An 18,443-nucleotide genomic window follows, 5' to 3' on the forward strand; every position below is an offset into this window, starting at 1 on the left:
TTTCCCACGGCAGAGTGATGAAACAGATCACATAATCCTCACACCCGGGGCCAGAACTTTGGATCATACAAGGTGATTTACTGGATTTGTTTGATCCGAGCACTGCTGAGTGTCTGTTGGTTTTGTGTGTGATGAAAAAGGAAACCGTGGCCTCGAGTGCTGTCATCAACCGGCTGCCTCTTCCAACACGGCAGATTTTCTATGAGTAACTTCTCCTCAAGATGCAGATAAATTTATCTTGAGGCTGTTCAGGGAGGATGATCGCCTTATCTGCCAGTTTATGTCATTCTGAACGTAACTGCATTATCCGCACTGCTGGTAAACATGAATAAGGCTCGTTGATAAAGGCAGACAAACAGCAGGGATGAGTCTTGTTATGCGGTGCCTGCTTGACTCAAGTCACTTGTTATAGTAAGTGAATTATGCGACGTCACTGTACAATGATAAACGTCATGCACAAATACTTTTAGTGTTACGAGAAAGTGGACAAATGTGTCATCCTGAAGGGGCAGTCAGTAAGATTTTTACTGGTTCATAGCACAAAATGATATTTCTGATTTCATATCTTATTAGGGTTGTTGATTAGTACCAGTGACTGAGAGCAGAATTGACCTTTGGGGTGTGTGTGTGTGTGTGTGTGTGTGTGTGTGTGTGTGTGTTGTCTAGTTCCCTTGGTGTGAGTGTGAGTCCACATGGTGGTGAAATGTCCTCATTCGCTGCTAATCCTCAACAGTATTTGCATCTCTTCCATTCATTTCAATAGCAAAGCAGCTTCCGAAATAACACCTCTGTTTGTTGTTGCTCAACAAAAATTTAGGGTGAACCATCCCTTTAAGCAACAGGGAAAGCACATAAGGCAACATTTTTTTGAGGGATTATTTCCTGGAAGAGACATTCATTTCTTTCTGTGGCTGTCAGCTGACACACACAAAAACACTGGGCTCAAAATTCATGATGAAATGCAAAAGCAACACAGTTGGTTCAGCTTCAGCGTGATGGACCGCCTCGCTCGGTGGAAGTTTCCGAAGCCGCTTGTTTCCAGTCATTCTTGTGCAGTGAGAAAAGGAAAACTACAGTGACTCCTGTGTGCAGAAAACAAAGAGGAACCTGCACCATTTGCATCTTTGTGGCCCTTTGACGGCTCCTGAGCCACTAAGCCAGCAGCGGGAATATGTTTTGATCCCGGGTTTATGTGACATTTCTTGTTTGGAGCGCAGGCTGAATGGTTTTAAAAGGAGGCATCAAGTGACTCTCACCAACGTACCCTCAGGCGGTGCTTTAGGCCGCTCTGTGTGACTCACGCTCCACACCCAAACAAAGAGCACTGTCACTCGATTTAATCATTTTCTAAATTATCTTTCTGCTGTTGCGTTCTGTCAGTAGCTCCGGATTTGTCCTATGGCTGCAACTAAGGATTATTTTCATTGTCGAGTTAGCTCCTGGTTATTTTTTGATTAACTGATTGATCATCAAGTGTCAAAAATGATAAAAAAAAAAAAAAAAAAAAAAAAAAAAAAAACTCTCATAGGAAGCCGGCAGAGCCCAAACTGATGTCTTGAAATTGCTTCCTTAGTCCAACCAGCACCCAAAATCCCACAGTAGTAATTTTCTAATGATATAAACAGAAAGCTGGAATCAGACAATGTTTGGTATTTTTCCCTGATAAACAACTAAAACCCACTGATTTATTATAGAAATGATCATCACTTAGGCTTAATGGGCCTCTTGATTAATCGACTGACTGTTTCCACAGTTTGTTCTCTTCAATACTTTATTCACGGCTGCTGCAGTGACCTTATTTTCTCAAAGGGATTATTAAAGTTTCATTAAATCTAATCTAACAAGGTTTACTGCCAGACTGCAAAAGCCTAATGACAGGACAGTAATTTAATCTTTTTTGTACCAGCCAAAAATGGAAGTGAATCCAAAATATTCACCGCCTACTCTCACCGGTTTGCCTGCCAGTTTTACTTTCAGAGCACAATACGAGCGCTAAATGATGGCTGGTTACCTGCCAAGGTGACTGATAGTGGAGCAACACATTTAGCAGCATTTGGCTGGTAGCTGAGGTTAATTTCACACTTCTGCCTGTCTGCTCGGTTCCCACATGACAAGAATAGTAATGTTTTCGTTTATCACGGCCCCAAGGTGATGCTGAATGTTTTCACTTCAGACCCAGACTGAATAAGTGACACCGCCTCTGGACTGACTCGCCTGCTGTAGAGGACATGGCTTGGAGCTATGTTTCACACTTAACTGCCTATCCAACCAGGGCAGGACACTTTTATGGGCCCTCCAGCTAAACTGGCTGTTACAGCCAAAAAAAAAAAAAAAAAAAAAAAGCATCACCATTCACCTTGTTCCCTAGTTTATCAACAATAAAAATTATGATGAAAATGATTACCTTTACTTGTAGAGCACCTTGCATATAACAGATGTATCTCAAAGTGCTTTAAAATTAAATGAAATCATGAAATAAACTGCTTTATGAGGAAACAAATAGGCCTGACAAATTGTGTGCAGACAAACTAAAACAAGCAGAAATAGAAAAGACAGTACAACTAGAAATAAATGGGTAAGAGATAGTAAGAAGTAAAACAATATTAATTAAAAATAAAGTTAAATTCATTGAGCCTGCATCTTTTACAGCCCTAGGTAGGCTGTTAGGTAATTTTGGGGCATACTTTAAAAAATGCTGCACTGCCTATTTCCCGATGTGGAGGATTGTTTGTAAAATCAGCAACAGGAGGTCTAAGAACTTGTGAAGGATTATAAACTGACAGAGAGTCTACAACTCTATCCAGTCCCAAACCATGAAGAGCTTTGTAAAAAAGTAAAAGGGCCTTAAAATCTATTCCAAGAGAAACAGGGAGCCGATAGAGGGAAGCTAAAACAAGGGTGATACGCTCTCTGCTCCTTGTTTTGGTTAAAAGTCAGGTGGCACAGTCCGAAATAAAGTTGTAATTTCTCAATAGGCTGTTTTGGAAAGCCAGTAAAAAAGTTGCAGAATTTTATCTATTTGGAATAAAAGCATGAATACGTTTTCCAGCGTCTTCTAGGATAGGAATGACAGTACTTTGGCTGTATTTGTTATTTACTTTCCATTTAGGTCCTTTAAAAGATGAGAATAGGACCTCCCAATCTTTGCAAAATGTTTGGGAAACTTGATGATTAACGGCCATAAAACTGTCTGATATTTGGCTCAAGGCTGCTGTTCATCTCCTGCACGCCCAGTATTGATAATCAGTTCTTGGTTAATGCTGCTCAGGGCCGAAGAAAAGCTGACTGTGTTTCTGTCCGTGTGGTGCAGACTTGAGAGGTTACAGCGCCCATTGAATCAAGAACCACAGATGACCCGACAGATGGTCCAATCAATTGCACCCCAAGGAGAAACGCTGTGTTGTGAGGCTGCACAGCTACATCATCGCAACCAAAGTCAGAAAATGAACTGCTTCAGTTTCCAAATCGCAAGGGGCTGCAACTCTTTTATCAGAGTAATGAGCACCATTTCTGGCCTATAATTGAAATTGGCACATTTGAAAAAAAAAAATCACTGAATCCACACAGTGTTAAGTCACAGCATCTCTCCAACTATTCACCTCGACAGACCCTGAGTTTTTAATCAACCGTGTGTTTGAGCTTTGAGTCTTCTTATTGCTGCCCCTATGAGACTTTAACACTCCACTACCCAGCACCTTAAAGTGTTTGTTTATTTATTATCCACTACTCAGCACCTTACTTACTTGTTTAGTTTATTTTATTTTATTATCCATCACTCAGCACCTTAACTGTTATTTATTAGAAGTGGTGATTCCATGGGACCAAATCAAGTCGGATAGTCGCCGAATCCCAGTACCGGGCGTCGGGTTCTGCCACTTGGTTTCCTGGTACCATGGTGTCAAACTTACCCTGTGCCATACCATCTACTATCTGTATTTTTCACTTTTCATATTTATTATTTTCATCAGTATATCTTACATTTCTTACATTTCAACAATTCTCAGGCCACTTTATTGTATATACTTAGCCCTTATTGTATTTAGTGTATATATTTCACATTTTTAGTCTCTATTGTATATACTTTTAATTTTAATTTTTAATTTAATTTTTTGTTTTTATTGATGATGCTGCTGTAACGTGTGAATTTCCCAGTCTGGGATCAATAAAGTATACCTATCTATCTATCTATCTATCTATCTATCTATCTATCTATGTCTGCACAGTGTTTTCGTCTGCACTGCATACTCCTACTGTAAACAGGTTAATAATAATAAAACTGCATGCATCAGTCAAACTGAAGCACAATGTATGCTGTATTCAGGTATTCAACAAAATTAATCGAATCGGCACCCAGGTATCGTGGTGGTACCGAATCGGGATATCGTCCCAGCCCTGGAGAATTTATAATCGTTTACATCCTTGGCTTTAACATCAAATTAGAGATAATATTCCAGTATGTGATCATGACAGAGTTTACATGGTCAAAAAATAGAAAAATAGTCAAAAATAGAGAATAAAGGGGGGGAAATACAAGTCGCAATGATGTAGATCACGCTTCCACCCATGGTGCAAGATAACACTGACACATGAGGGTCTGCTAACCACGGAAACACACACACACACACACACACACACACACACACACACACACACACACACACACAGCTAGCTATATCCGCATGTCAATGTGGCCCAACGGTCATCTCCAACCACAATTTAGCTTCCTCTCTTTTCAAATTAAAGACATTTAAAGCTCATATAATGAACTTTAATGGTGGAAAGAAATCATCCGTTGACGCCTCGACACGGCAGATAGTTTTGATTTTTCGGTGATTTCTTTGCTGTTATCGTCACCGGGATGAGCTGCTCTTTTGAATATTTCCGTTACAGACTTTTTTTTTTTAAATAGTTGACTTACCCCAATCTTCGCTCGTTAGGAGATTATCAGCGAAGAAGCGGCTGTCCAGGTCCGACAGGAGATCCGCAGTCATCGCCACAGAGGCGTGTTTGGAGGAAAAGGGGGTCGCAATTAGCAGAAGATAGCGAGGTAATGATAACAGCTAGCTAAACAAACACAACGTGAACGGGCCCCTGCGACTCGTATTAAAGTACGTGGTGGCTTTTATCCGCAAATGCCATTGATAGATGAAGCTACTGAGGTGTTTCCCAGTCGGATAAACAATATTTTTTATCCGGTTGCTCTCATAACAATCTGCCGATGTCCGCTTCAGTCTCGCATATGACAGACAAGGAAACGTATTTTCCGGAAAGATACCGCCCAGTGGCGGCGGAGCAGCCAATGAGAGCGGAGGAAACTCGATTGACATCGCAATCGACCAATCACTTGTCTCAAATAGTATGATTGGGCACGAGCCAACCTATTGTTAAGGGCGTTAAAGAGAAGGGGGTTTAAAGGTGATCTGGCCCAATTGGACGTGCTGTATTTTGATTGACGGGACAATGAACCAATAAGCGCTATTATTTTCCGGGTCTACTTAAATTGACAAGCGCGCTGCCCAATTATGTTTTACCCGACCAAAAAAAAACTTTTTTTTTTTGGTTCCACAGTGCAGGTCACGCCTGATTCAGCAGTGATCTCTGTGAAAATATCGTTGAGATTGAGTTATGCATGACAAATAATAAATTTCAGTTCATGCAGTCAGTCCGGATGATGGTTCTATGCATTAATGGGTCATAATGTACCTGCTAGAATAATATACACTATTATTATTTAATTTGGGCGTCACTACATAACATTCTAAGGGTCAAGCAGGAAGGCTATAAGCACTCAGTTTCAGTAGTAGCATTGTAGTCGCTAAATAATAATTTAATAATGACTAAATGAAGGATGTGTGGGAGTGGAGCAGGTGTTTCTAACTACAGAGACCACAGACATGGAAGTAGAGGAGGACACACCTCGGGCTTCAGGCCTCCTGTGGATGTGGAGGCTGAGTGATAGCAGGGCGCCCTCTAGTGACACATTTAGTCACCTGTGTTACTAAATAAGTGTGTCTGGAAATGACATCTGTAGTTCTCCATGAGTTACTACAGTAAAACTTATTTATAAACTTAAGAAAAAACTTTAAAAGGTTCCCCTTTCCATCTCACACCGATCTATCCAAATCGTCACCCCCGTGTATGTTTACCCATCACAAAACTTTGAAAGCAAATTAATTTTTATGCAACATGACACCTAAGGTCTCCTAGAGAGTGCTATATGTCAGTTTAGGAAAACAAGCTACCTCACATTCAATGCCTAGTATTTAAACATACATAAGTCTATACAAAAAACAATTCTGAAATTTGGCGAATGAATGACCTGAGATATATTACTGTAAAACTTGAAGAATATTCCACATTCGGATATTCTTGAAGAGTATCCCATTCCTTTCTCTCTCTTTAAAAGACATTTAATTACGAGCTTATTCCACAGACGATGTCAGTCGAGTCCAAACGGAGAGAGAAACGGTGGAACTCAAACGTTGTGTTAGGAATGTAGAACTACACAGATGAATAACATGGACGACACGATGCTGAACATAGGGTATGGTTAATTTTGTGACTGCGGCATGTTTCCTTTTTCTGCAAACTACATCCTGCAGTGGACAGAGCTTGGTGTTGACCACGTCTTTATGGAGCTGCTCTGTGCACTGGACTCTTTTACGCACTATGAGCCTCGGCGCTCGGTGACCCCGCTCTGTAACGTTACGTGGTGCCGCCCCCTGGTGGCCGAGTCGCTGTGGTTCCTAAAGGCTTCCACTCTGCAATAATCCCACTTCCAGCTGATGGTGGAATATCTAGGAGGGAAGAAAGTTGAGCAGCTGACTTGTTGCAGCGGTGGCTTCCTGTTCCATCACTATTCCAGCAGCACCTGGAGCTCAGTGAGCTCTTTAGAACCAGACGCTCTGTCACTGATGTTGGTGAAGGCAGACTGCATGGCTGCTGCTGGAGGTTACACACCTGTGGGGACGGGACTGAATCAAACACCTGAACTCACTGATTAAGAGCTGTGGCCCAGTACTATTATCCATACAGTGTATATGTAGCTGCACCTTTACCTGTCTTTTAGCTCTCTTACCTTTCTAATGTCTCATCTTGGGTCCAGCTACATATCTGACTTACACAAAATGATCCTGAGATTTCTTCACTCATCAGGGACCAGTTTAACCAACAGTCCCTGAGGTCTGAACAAAACATTCAGTCATCTTTCAGTTACAAAACAGATCTGGAACAACCTCCTCGATGACCAGAACCGCTCCAACCTTGTTTTTAAAAATCAGCTAAAGATTTTAGTTTAAATCTTCCTATTGCATTTTCACCATTGTGTGTTATGAAACTTTGTATACACCTCAATGTCTCTGGCCTTTTTATCTGCATGTTATGGCACTTTGTATTCTTGCAATGTGCTATATAATCTTGCCTTGAGCAATGTTGCCAACACGTCTGTTTTAGACCTATATGAAGAGCATGGGACAATACACGGCTGTCACGTGGGCTAAAGGTAAAACGAGATTATTTGCAACAACCCATTTTGCCAGTCATGCAGGGGTAGCTAAGATTTCACAACATATGATCAAAATCTCTCCATTTTCAAATTGTAATTTATGGTTGAAGCAGCTGCGTTATAATGTTCTGCTTCTGCGGCTAACAAAGGCCTCAACACTCAGAAACCACAGAACCGATAATCGGCTGAGGAAAGCAAAACGTTTCCCCCCGGGACTATTTTCCCAGGCGGAGGGACTGTTTCACTCTGTCCCAAATTTCAAGTCACAACAGTAGCAGTAGCAGAAACATCAAAAATATACATTTTGTGGATATTAGGCTAAATATGAACAATAACTCGTATGGTCCTTCATTTCTGCATTTCCATGGTGATCTCAATTAAATCATCCACTTTAGTGTTTGGTATTGTCACACTTTTTATTGCAAAAATTGCAACAAGATTATGAAACATGAAAACTCGGCACTGACACCCAAACTAATGAGATTGTTTCAGGACAACAGATCTTAAGGAAAGGGAGACGCCAACCTCTCGAATCAAAGCAGAATTACACTTTGGCAGATTTGTTGTGTCTCCTGGGTGTGATTCGAGTCCACGTGGCGGTGAAATCTCCTCGTTAGCTGCCTGTCCACAACACTGGACTTGTATCTTTATATCAGTCACTTCCATGGCAAACCAGCTCCTAAAATAACACTTTCAGCACAAAAGTTATAGCTGAAGAAGTGAAACTTGGCAATATAAAAAAACTACCTACTAGAGCTACTTTCCAATTCAAATAGGAAAATAACAAGAACTGTTTAATAATTATAATTTAAAAAAGTTTTAAAAAAAATTCTAAGTTACCGGGTTTTGTTGTTTTATACTGGTATAATTGGCTTTGTACATGAAGGTTTAGGTAGTAAAAATGTTATTCTGGGAACTGTTTTGCTTTGGAAATGAATGGCGAGATACTAATACCATATAGTGGACCGGGTGACTAATGCTGTTATTTCACCATCATGTGGACTCGTGTAACACACCCAGGGAACAAGACAACACACACACACACTCTACCAAAGTTTGATTTTGCTTTCACAATCATTACATTTCAAATATAATTCAAATTAAAGTAAACAATGTTTTACATGAGTCCACAGAATATGCTGAACCAAGGAAGACAGATATTTCCATATGGCAAAGATAAATGAAACAAAGACAGTTTGTGTCTGACAATTTAGAAGAGTGATATTGTGAAACACTTTCAAATACGCTTCTCCCATCTGAGTGACCTCTGCACAGGGGTTTTAAGTACAGTGCAACTTGCTTAAATAGTGTATGAAAGAAAAACAACCTGCCTGTAGTGATTATGAATCCTTGTTGGCAGTTAAAGGGCTTCAACTTTTCAAGTCAATTCACTTTGTAGCATTTAATGAACAAAGAGAGCCCAAAGGGACCCAAGACAACAGCAAACTGCCTGAGCACATGCAGCACCGACTGACCGACTGACTTAGAACAACTTATTTATAACTGTCACTGACAAAATTAACAGTTTCTCCATGTAATGAAATACATTTATGAGCAGTAATCAGATGTGGCTGCACACATCAGAGTTGAGGTGTTTGGGTTTCCTCCTGAATGATGGACGTGTCTCTGGTTTGTTTGGTTCCTGCTGAGCTCCTCGGCTCAACCAGCAGCTCTGCAGCTTCACCTGCTGCTGCTCTCGCCGACACACTTGTGTTTTTTCACATGTGAACGCTTGCTGAAAGTTTCCTCACACACACTGCAGCTGAGCGGTTTCTCTCTTGTGAAGGTGGTCAAGTGTACTTTCAAATATTTGTCTTAACTAACAGTTTTACCACATGTTGGTAACTGGTTTCTCTGTTGCGTGGACTCTCATGTGTTTAACCATTTGTCCACTCTGCATAAATTTTTTGTTACAGAACGAGCAACTAAAAGGTTTTTCTCCTGTATGGGTTCTCATGTGTGTTTTTAGGGATCCTTTCTGTGTAAAAGCCCTACCACAGACTGAGCAGCTGAAGGGTTTCTCCCCTGTGTGGATCATCATGTGTTTTTTCAAGTCTCCTTTCTGAGTTGAACTTTTGCCGCACACTGAGCAGCTGTATGGTTTCTCTCCCGTGTGAATCCTCGTGTGTCTGATGAAGGTTCCTTTATGTGTGAAGGTTTTGCCGCAGACGGAGCAGCTGCACAGTTTCTCACCCGTGTGGAGTCTCGTGTGCAGCTGCATAGTTTTTTTGCTGCCAAAGCTTCGCCCGCAGACCGAGCAGCTGAATGGTTTTTCTCCCGTGTGCGACCTCATGTGTGCGGTCACTGCTTTACCGTGCTTGAATCGTTGGCCACAAACTTTGCAGCTGAATTGTTTTTCATACTTGTGACTTCGAATGTGTCTCTTTACATGTTTATGTAGACTAAATCTCTTGTTGCAGATCGTACAACTAAACGGTTTCTCACCTGTGTGGGATCTGATGTGGTTGTCAACATGTTCTCGACACATGTTTTTCCCACATACTGAGCAATTAAGTGGTTTCTTCTCTGCATGGCTCTTCATGTGTCTGCTGAAAACCCCTTTATGGAAAAAGCTTTTATCACAGACTGAGCAACTAAATGGTTTCTCTCTTGTGTGCATCATCATGTGTCTCTTGATGTTTCCTTGATGTTTAAAGCTTTTACCACAGACGGAGCATCTCCAAAGTTTGACTCCTATGGGGGCTGTTACACAGCAGGGGGAAAGTTTCTCCTCGATATCAAATTTGTCACGACTGAAAAGGAGCTCGCTCAGTGGGTTTGAACCTGACGGAGGTCCTCTGGTCTCCTTCCAGTCATCGTCACTGTCTTCCGTCTTACATGCGGGCTCTGCCTCTCTGCTCTCCTCAGTTTGGCCCTGATGAAGCTGCGAGGTCTGAGCTCTCTCTTCATCATCCTCACTCTTCACAGGGAACTCGGTGATATCAGCCTCCTGCAGGCCTTGGAGCTGCTCTGCCTCCTGATTGGTCCACAGCTCCTCCTGCTCCTCTTTAATGTGCGGGGGCTCTGGCTCCTCCTGCTGCTCAGGGGGAACCTCGTCTTCACTGCCCAACAGCTGCTCAGGCAACACTGAAACACACACACACACACACACACACATTAAGGAATACTGTGCTTGCACATGCACTGAGCTTGCCATGTCTTCTGTTGATGAGACTGTCCCCATAGTGTGAAATTAGTACCAGGTGTACTTTTTCTGGTAATACCTATACTGTACTTGCTCAATTATTGTTATATAGAAGGTATCAACTGTTATATAGATCTGGTCCAATGTTAATCTACATGTAATTCTGGTGTACTGTATGTTCATCAATAGTAATTCGCACAGTTCATGAATGGTTCCTGCATGCAGCCAACACTATGGTGGTCTGACATTTAATCGATGTAAACAGCCTGCAAAATTAATACAAAGCTCCCAAAACACAACCATATAGCGCATTATCAAACAAGAGGTCACATGCTGTTTTTGTTGGTTGGGCCATACGCATTCACATTAGTTGTCTTCCAAAAAATGTATACTATTATTACAGTAAGTCTCTCTTATCATATGAAACCAGACGACCTGAGGACCCTTGACCTCTGACCTCCAGATGTGTGAATGAAAATGGGTTCTCTGGGCAGCCACGGCTCTCCCCTTTGCAGACACGCCCACCTTCTGCTAATCCCATGCAGTTTGGGCCCCAAAGCCTGCAGTCCACATGTGTTCTTGTGGCCTGTTGTAAAATGGTGTGTGTGTGCAGACTGGGGCCTAAACAGTCTTGGAGCTGCATCAGTTGGCTTTGACTGGAAAGCTGAGACTCTTGTGGATTCAATGAGCCACATTTGATTCCTGTGTGATGATGTTGGCCCCCATAGCAGCCATTTCACTGCGGGCAGAGCATTTTGTCAAAGTGGACGTCGCTGGAGAAAATGACCTCTTGTGACCTTAAGGAGAATCACAGCCTCAGACACAAACTAGAGAAGGATTCAAAAGGTAAAAATTGCAATAAGTTGAAATATCAACCCGGCACCAGGGTAATATCATAGCATCGAATCGGGAGATAAACATATCATCTCAGCCCTGATATACTGTATTTTAGACTGCGCTTTATTGGTAACAGGAACATGAATAGGAATTTATTTATCTGAAACAAGGACAATGCACAAATAAACATTAATCTTGTAGGACAAGAAAAGATGTCTTGGGCCAGGTTATAGCAACAGTTGCAAATTTCCACCTGGAGTCCCTGGGCAGGTACGACAATATAAAATTCAGGTGCATTTCTGACATTAAAATATACACTAACTCACAAAAAGTTAGGGATATTCGGCGTTCGGGTGAAATTTCAGGATAAACCTAAAATGCATTATAACCTTTACAGGTGAACTTAATGTGACCTTCTGTAAACTTTTGAATGCACATGTCCAACTGTTCAATGTTTCAGTACTTTTTGCACAAGTTGCTGTTCTCTAACAAGGAGTTTAACGGCAAAATTCACATCAGGTGTTTGATGCTCCAGCTCATCGAGGTCGTATCATTAGGGAACGGCTGCTGGAGACTGGGGTACCTCAGATGGAGTGGCCTGCACTTTCTCCAGACCTGAATCCCATAGAAAACCTATGGGATCAGCTGAGTCGCCGTGTAGAGGCTCGGAGCTCTGTACCCCAGAACCTCAATGTCCTGAGGGCCGCCCTTCAAGAAGAGTGGGATGCCATGCCTCAGCAGACAATAAGTCGACTTGTGAACAGCATGAGACGTCGTTGTCAAGCTGTAATTGATGCTCAAGGGCACATGACAAGTTATTGACACTGACATTTTTTGTTGTGGTATATCCACCACTGTTGTTGGCTTTTGTTTCAAGACATTGTTTGAGATGAGGAAATCACCAGTGTATGCTTCTACTTAAATGCCCTACTTTCATGATATAATATCACTGTAGCGTGAACTTTTTACATTTTCCATAGATTTCACCCAAAAGCCAAATATCCCTAACTTTGTGTGAGTAGTGTAATGTGGATGTGACTGACCTGCTGTGGGTTTTAAAGCGGCCTCCAGCAGCCTCCGGTGCCGCTCGGTCTCCAGTTTGGATCGAGAAACTTCATCCTGATACTCGGCGATGGTTTTCTCAAACAGCCCGAAGATCTCCTCCGCAGCCGCGCTCAGCCGCTGCTGCACGAAACAGCGCAGCTCCTGCACTTTAGACATCCTCACCCGGATACTAACTTTTCCTCTTCATCTTGTTTTTGTTTTGTTTTTTTTTTGGCCACTTTAGCAAGCTAGCGTTGTTTTTACTAGTTAGCCGGCTGATGCTAACCGCAGCAAGGCTTTGTGGAGGAAAACAGCGACGAAGCGCCTAAAGCCTCCTCATGTCCGCTTGGCGCTGATTGGAGAGTCTTCCGCAAGTTGATCCATTACAGCTGGAATCGATATTTTTCAGAATAAAACGTTAAACTTGGCTAAAAACGACGCCACGATTCCACGTCGCAGAGATTCCACCGAGTGTTTCTTCTTCTTCTACTACTTTTTTCTTGTTTTTCTTCTTCTTCTTCTTCTTCTTTGGGTTTTATTGGCGGATTGCAATCTTACCTTGAAGGTGCATACCGCCACCTACTGAACCGGAGTATGTAGAATGTATGCTCATTTATATTACTTCATGTCTATTTTTTAATTAAAAAAAACAAAACAAAACAAAATAAAACACTATATTCTACAAAATAAACCTGTGTTATATAAATAAGCTATTACCTCTCTTTGTACCTCCCGCACCTTATCTCCCTGTGTTCCCAATATCCCTAACATAGTCCATTCCCTTCCTGCCTCTCTAACTCTTTTTTTTAATCTAACCCTTTCTTCGTAATATCTATTGCAGTGCATTAAAATATGTTCTACATTTTCAGTTGTATTACAAACTGAGCAATTTTGTGATTCCACTTTTCCCAATTTCTTGTTTTTGTTTGTTCTTCTTCTTCTTCTTTTGTTTTACCGGCGGGTGGCACCTAGCGCTAAGGTGCATTATCGCCCCCTACTATAATGGAGTGTGGACCAGAGTCATCTACCCATTTACCATAAAATAAATAAATGGAAATAAATAAATAAATACAGCTTATGCCATATCCTAAATTCTACTGATCAGCCCTGTGTCTGCTAAAAACTGGAAAAAACATCTTGATCCCTCAATTGCATTTTTAAGATTAAGCTGCTCCATACCAAGTCTCCTCATCTTCCTTTTTAATATCTCTCGTTCATGATTGTATTTTTGACAGTGGATAAAAACATGTTTAACTGACTCTTCTTCTTGGCAGTAGTCACATAATCCTGCAGGATGCTTCTTTATCAGCTTCATTGTTTTGTTCAGTCTGGTATGTCCTACCCTCAGTCTTGTTAAGATGTTTTCTTCTTTGGTGCTCCTTTTGGTTATTCTCCCTGTTCCCACCTGCTGCTGAACTGCACAGAGATGTCTTCCTGTTTTTCCTGTGTCCCATATGTTTTGCCATTCTTTGAAGATGTTTCTTTTAATTATTGCCTTTGCCTCAGATTTACTTAAAGGAATGTTCATAACTTCTTCTTGTTTGTTTTTGTTTGGGGGCTCGTAAACCAACTTAAGGGTGCATACCTCCACCTACTGTGTCGGAGTGCACAGCTTCATGGTGTTATTTACAATATACATGGCCCCCAAGACGATCTAGCTGCAGTGACAGTTCCTAGTCATAATGTAGGTATAAGTAAGAGGACATCAAGCTCCCTTAGTGTATGTACAGTTGGGGGGCTGGTTGCAGGGCACTCGTGAGGTCGGTGCTGGATTATTGCTGCCTGGTGTATGGGTCGGCGGCCCAGACTCAACTCCGGAAGCTGGATGTACTTCAGGCCCAAGCTCTAAAAATTTGCAGTGGGGCATTTCGGTCATCGCCAGTGCCTGCTTTACAGGTGGCGATGAGTGAGATGCCTCTGGACTTAAGGAGGGATCAGCTGATGACTAATTACTGGGTTAGCTTGCAGGGACATGGAGACTCTCACCCTACGATTGGGGTGCTTAGGTATTGCTGAGATAATGGAAAAGGTAAAAAGAAGAACTTTGGCCGTATAAGAAATGAAATAGCAGAAGATTTTGGAGTGGGGAGTCTTAGTTTTTGCCCCTCAGTTGTGTATCCAACTGTGGGTCCTTGGATGTTAATGTGGCCAGCTGTGGATTGGCAGCTGCTGGAGGAGAGAAGGGCTGGAAGAGGAGTGAAAGCGGTGATGGCCTTTAAGGGTCTTACTCAGACTTTCTATAAGGATTTTACTCCATTATTCATGGATGGATCAAAGGACATGGAGACTGGGGTGAAGAGGCCGACGCACTGGCAAAGAGGGCTTTAAAGAAGGAGAGGGTAGATATGCATGCTAAGATTAGTAAGGCAGAGGCCAAGGGGATAATATGGGAAAAGGCCAATCAGTTGTGGCAGGCGAGATGGGATGGGGAGGAGAAGGGTCGGCACTTGTACCAGATACAGCGCAATGTCAGAGGGAGTAGGGTCAGCAGAGGCAGGAGGAGAGAGGAGGTAGTTTTGATGAGACTGAGGATGGGACATTGTGCACTGAATAAATCACTGAAGCTGGTAGGGAGACATCAATCGGGGTTATGCGAGGGATGTGGGGAGGAGGAGGAGTCAGTGGGACATGTATTGCCGGGGTGCAGGATGTGTGAAGATCAAAGAAGAGATGAGGGACAAGTTGAGGCGTCTGGGGGTCCAAGGATTTGAGCTGAAGGATATATAATTACTGAGGATGGTGCGGCTAAATCGAGGGTGGTGGTGGAATTTATAGAGTATAGAAGTATATAAAAGAATATGAGGGAAGAATATGAGGGAAGGGATAAACAACTTTTATTTCATTTATCTTATTCTATTTACTTCGGATCAACAAGGGTAGTTGGACTATAGGATGGGATATAGGAGCCTGATCCACACCCCGGATCAGTAGGTGGCGGTAATGCCCCTTCGCAAATGTGGCCAGCCGCCGTTAAACACCATAAAGAAGAGAAGAAGAAGCGGAGGAGGAAGAAGAAGACTGCGAAGGTTTAGCGGTGAAACTCCGGAGCTGTGACCGACACAGCATCACTTTCTCCCGGCGGGACAATGCCTAACGTCCGGGAGCTGAGGTCGTCGGTCATGCGGAGACTAACAGCGGCTCTGGAGAAGATATTTGGTCAGTTTGAGAGAAGGATGGCAGAGTACGAGGAGGAAGTTTCTCGGTCCAAACTGGAGATTGAGCGGCAGAGAAAACTGCTGGAGGCTGTTTCCAAACCCGAGGAGCAAACACTCACAGCAGGTCAGGCAGCCTCACATGCCTTCACTGTTTAAACTCTATAAATACACAGTTAACATCATTTTTGCGTCATATCCCAGCAGTTTTCCTAATTTTATGGGCACAAGTGAGTAAACATGAAATGAACATGGTGGTGTTTTCAGTACACCAGTAATATTAGTACATTTAAAAGTAATAGGAGGCTTAACCCTTACGAAACAAAAATATATTGCAGTATACTGGAAAATATCATGTGATATATTAGATAATACATTTCCATATATGGGAACTAGTCTTTATATTTTACAATATATTGAAATATATGCATAGACCATACATGTCTATATATTGATACATATAAAAAAAAATATATTGCAATCAAGACCAAAAACGGCACTATATTTTTACATGCAATAGTTTGTCTTTATATGTTCAAATATACTGCAATATATGCATATACCATATATGTATATATATCGCAACATAATATATAAAAGAATATATTGGGATTTTTCTTAACATTGCATATTTTCCAATAAACAACCATAACATATGCATGGACCACGCATGGCATATATTTAGGGTCCGGGCAGCTAGGACACCGGACACTATTGTATTTCCAGGTCTTCTTTCTTTCTTTCTTTCTTTCTTCTTCTTTCTTCCAAGGAAATCATACTTCCCATGGGTGAAAACTGACCAAACTTTGCACAAAGGTCCAGTCCCATGCCAGATTACCTCAGCTGCAAACTCAAGCCAGTAGTCTTGATGGTGGCGCTATAGCAAGCCTCTAAAGTTCAAAACTTTGAAAATTCATAACAAATCAACCATATGTGCTACAGCTTCACAACTTTCATCAAACTGTAGCCTCAATATAGAAGAAACTTTTGTACATTTAAACCTATTGAAAATTATGAAGCCATCACTCTGTTTTTTTTTTCAAAAACTGTAAAACTTCTTAAACCTATCTCCTCCCACAATTTTTGCTCAAATGTCACCAAACCTGCTACAGAGCATCTTCAGACTGTTCTACACAAACGATGTTCACAGATTTTTGATTTATCAAAAATTAAGCCTACAGTGCATCAAAATGTTTTACTGTAAATGCTACTGTAAACATATACCTGCAAAGTCTTGCTAAATAAATCTTCAATGTTCATGAAAAAAATGACAAAATTCTGGAGTCATGGTCGATGATGTGTGGCAAATTTCAGAATTGTATCTCAAAAACTGAATTTTTGACAGCATTTTGAATTTTGCTCTCATGTGAACAATTGGAGTCAATGTAAAATTTCATTTTTAAACATCAATTTTTCACTTATGGAGCCAATCAATCATTGTTAAAAACAAATTAACATCATCTCCCTGTTGTCTAGATCAGTGTGTCTCAAATGGGGGTACGCGTACGCCTGGGGTAGGCTACTTAGAGGAACTCCAGGGGGTACTTGAGATTTTTTAAAATTATAACACGAGACTACGGTGCGTAGATCTGACCGAACAATCTGTCAAATGTCTATAAGACTACCTGACAAACACCAGGCAAACAGCTGATTTCTCAACTTAAGTAAACAAGAGCTAAACAAGATCCTCCGTGAATTTTAATTTCTATAATTAAGTGCCTCAGTGGAGTCAGCACCACGGACAGTAGGCTACCTGTAAGATTTTCCACGGAGATGTGCGGCTATATATTGTTATCAGTTATTAATTAGCCTAATCATATTCATTATTCATTTGTTTAGTCTTTATGAGTTTCCTGGGCCATTTATTTAATTAATTTGTCAGTTTGTTTGCGTCTGTACATTGAAATGAACTTTTAATAAATCAACACATCTGTGAAAACTGTTGTCTTTATTTCAGAGGTAAATTGATAACAGCCTGAAAAGGTGATTCTATAACTCTGTTCAGCCTTAATGTGGCTGCTTACTGTCCTTACTTTTGCTACATAGCCACATTAATCGGAGCTGATGTTAAATTGGAATGACACACCCCCAGCTGAAATGAAACATCTGCCAGTTAAAAATGACTGAGAAGTCGGTAGAAGTATAATTATCAGTCCATGAAAAAAAAAAATTTTTTTTTCCCAGCAGATATTCTAGTTACAACATGATTGAGCAAGCAGAGCAATTTTATTTTGCTATGTTTGGTATCTATTCAGTTTCAGGAAAACACGATGTAACCACTGGCTTAGTCAAATTATCAAGCTGCTATTGAGCTGCTACTTGCCAATTAGCTCAGAGAGGTAAGTGACTGTCTTTGGCTCCAGAGGTTGCAGGTTCAAACCTCGACTGGTGCAGAATCCACATTGTAATGTGAACATCTTAATCATGTGCTCGAAACTGCGTGAGTATGACTGATCACTGAGCAGCATCTTCCTAAAAATGCCTGGACCCCATCACTGCGCAGCAGCTGAAATTTTACGTATATTTCCAATACATGTTCCCATATAATTGGAATGTCATAGATCATGTATTTATAAATATATTAACCCAGTGTTCATCACATAAATGTAAATACATTATGGAGGACTTTTATACATATAAAAGTCAATATATGAACACATATATTATATATTTATTGCAATATATGGCAAATATATGAAATGCGCAATTGTTGCTGTATTTTTCCATATATTAACATATATTGCAATATATTGATGCAATA

The 18,443-nt window shown here is 41.2% G+C and overlaps 3 protein-coding genes across 5 annotated transcripts in view; 1 reads left to right on the plus strand and 2 right to left on the minus strand.

Moving 5' to 3' along the window:
- atf6b (activating transcription factor 6 beta) overlaps positions 1–5,250 on the minus strand; it is a 28,918-nt gene extending 23,668 nt beyond the window's left edge. For both annotated transcript variants that reach the window (XM_030063071.1, XM_030063070.1), the window contains exon 1: positions 4,919–5,250. In XM_030063071.1, coding sequence (XP_029918931.1) covers positions 4,919–4,991 — 73 coding nt within the window. In that variant the 5' untranslated portion in view covers positions 4,992–5,250. The remainder of the gene's footprint in view (positions 1–4,918) is intronic.
- A 2,651-nt stretch (positions 5,251–7,901) lies between these two features.
- Positions 7,902–13,022, minus strand: LOC115367379 (zinc finger protein OZF-like). Its single transcript, XM_030063082.1, has 2 exons — positions 12,530–13,022; positions 7,902–10,591 (listed from the first exon to the last, which is right to left on the minus strand). Exons 1-2 carry the CDS (start codon positions 12,705–12,707, stop codon positions 9,333–9,335), a joined length of 1,437 nt encoding a protein of 478 aa, XP_029918942.1. The 5' UTR covers positions 12,708–13,022; the 3' UTR covers positions 7,902–9,332.
- Positions 13,023–15,544: 2,522 nt separating this feature from the next.
- LOC115367374 (zinc finger and SCAN domain-containing protein 2-like) overlaps positions 15,545–18,443 on the plus strand; it is a 36,069-nt gene continuing 33,170 nt past the window's right edge. For both annotated transcript variants that reach the window (XM_030063068.1, XM_030063069.1), the window contains exon 1: positions 15,545–15,809. In XM_030063068.1, the coding sequence (XP_029918928.1) occupies positions 15,617–15,809 (193 nt within the window). In that variant the 5' untranslated portion in view covers positions 15,545–15,616. The remainder of the gene's footprint in view (positions 15,810–18,443) is intronic.

This window comes from Myripristis murdjan, chromosome 11, assembly GCF_902150065.1.
Source record: "Myripristis murdjan chromosome 11, fMyrMur1.1, whole genome shotgun sequence".
Classification (NCBI taxonomy): Eukaryota; Metazoa; Chordata; class Actinopteri; order Holocentriformes; family Holocentridae; genus Myripristis; species Myripristis murdjan.

Excerpts from the sequence above, each read along its gene's own strand:
- LOC115367379 (XM_030063082.1), bottom strand. The coding sequence starts at position 12,707 with ATGTCTAAAGTGCAGGAGCTGCGCTGTTTCGTGCAGCAGCGGCTGAGC. Across the intron at positions 10,592-12,529 it reads CGCTTTAAAACCCACAGCAG|TGTTGCCTGAGCAGCTGTTG; the intron begins GTCAGTCACATC and ends TGTGTGTTTCAG.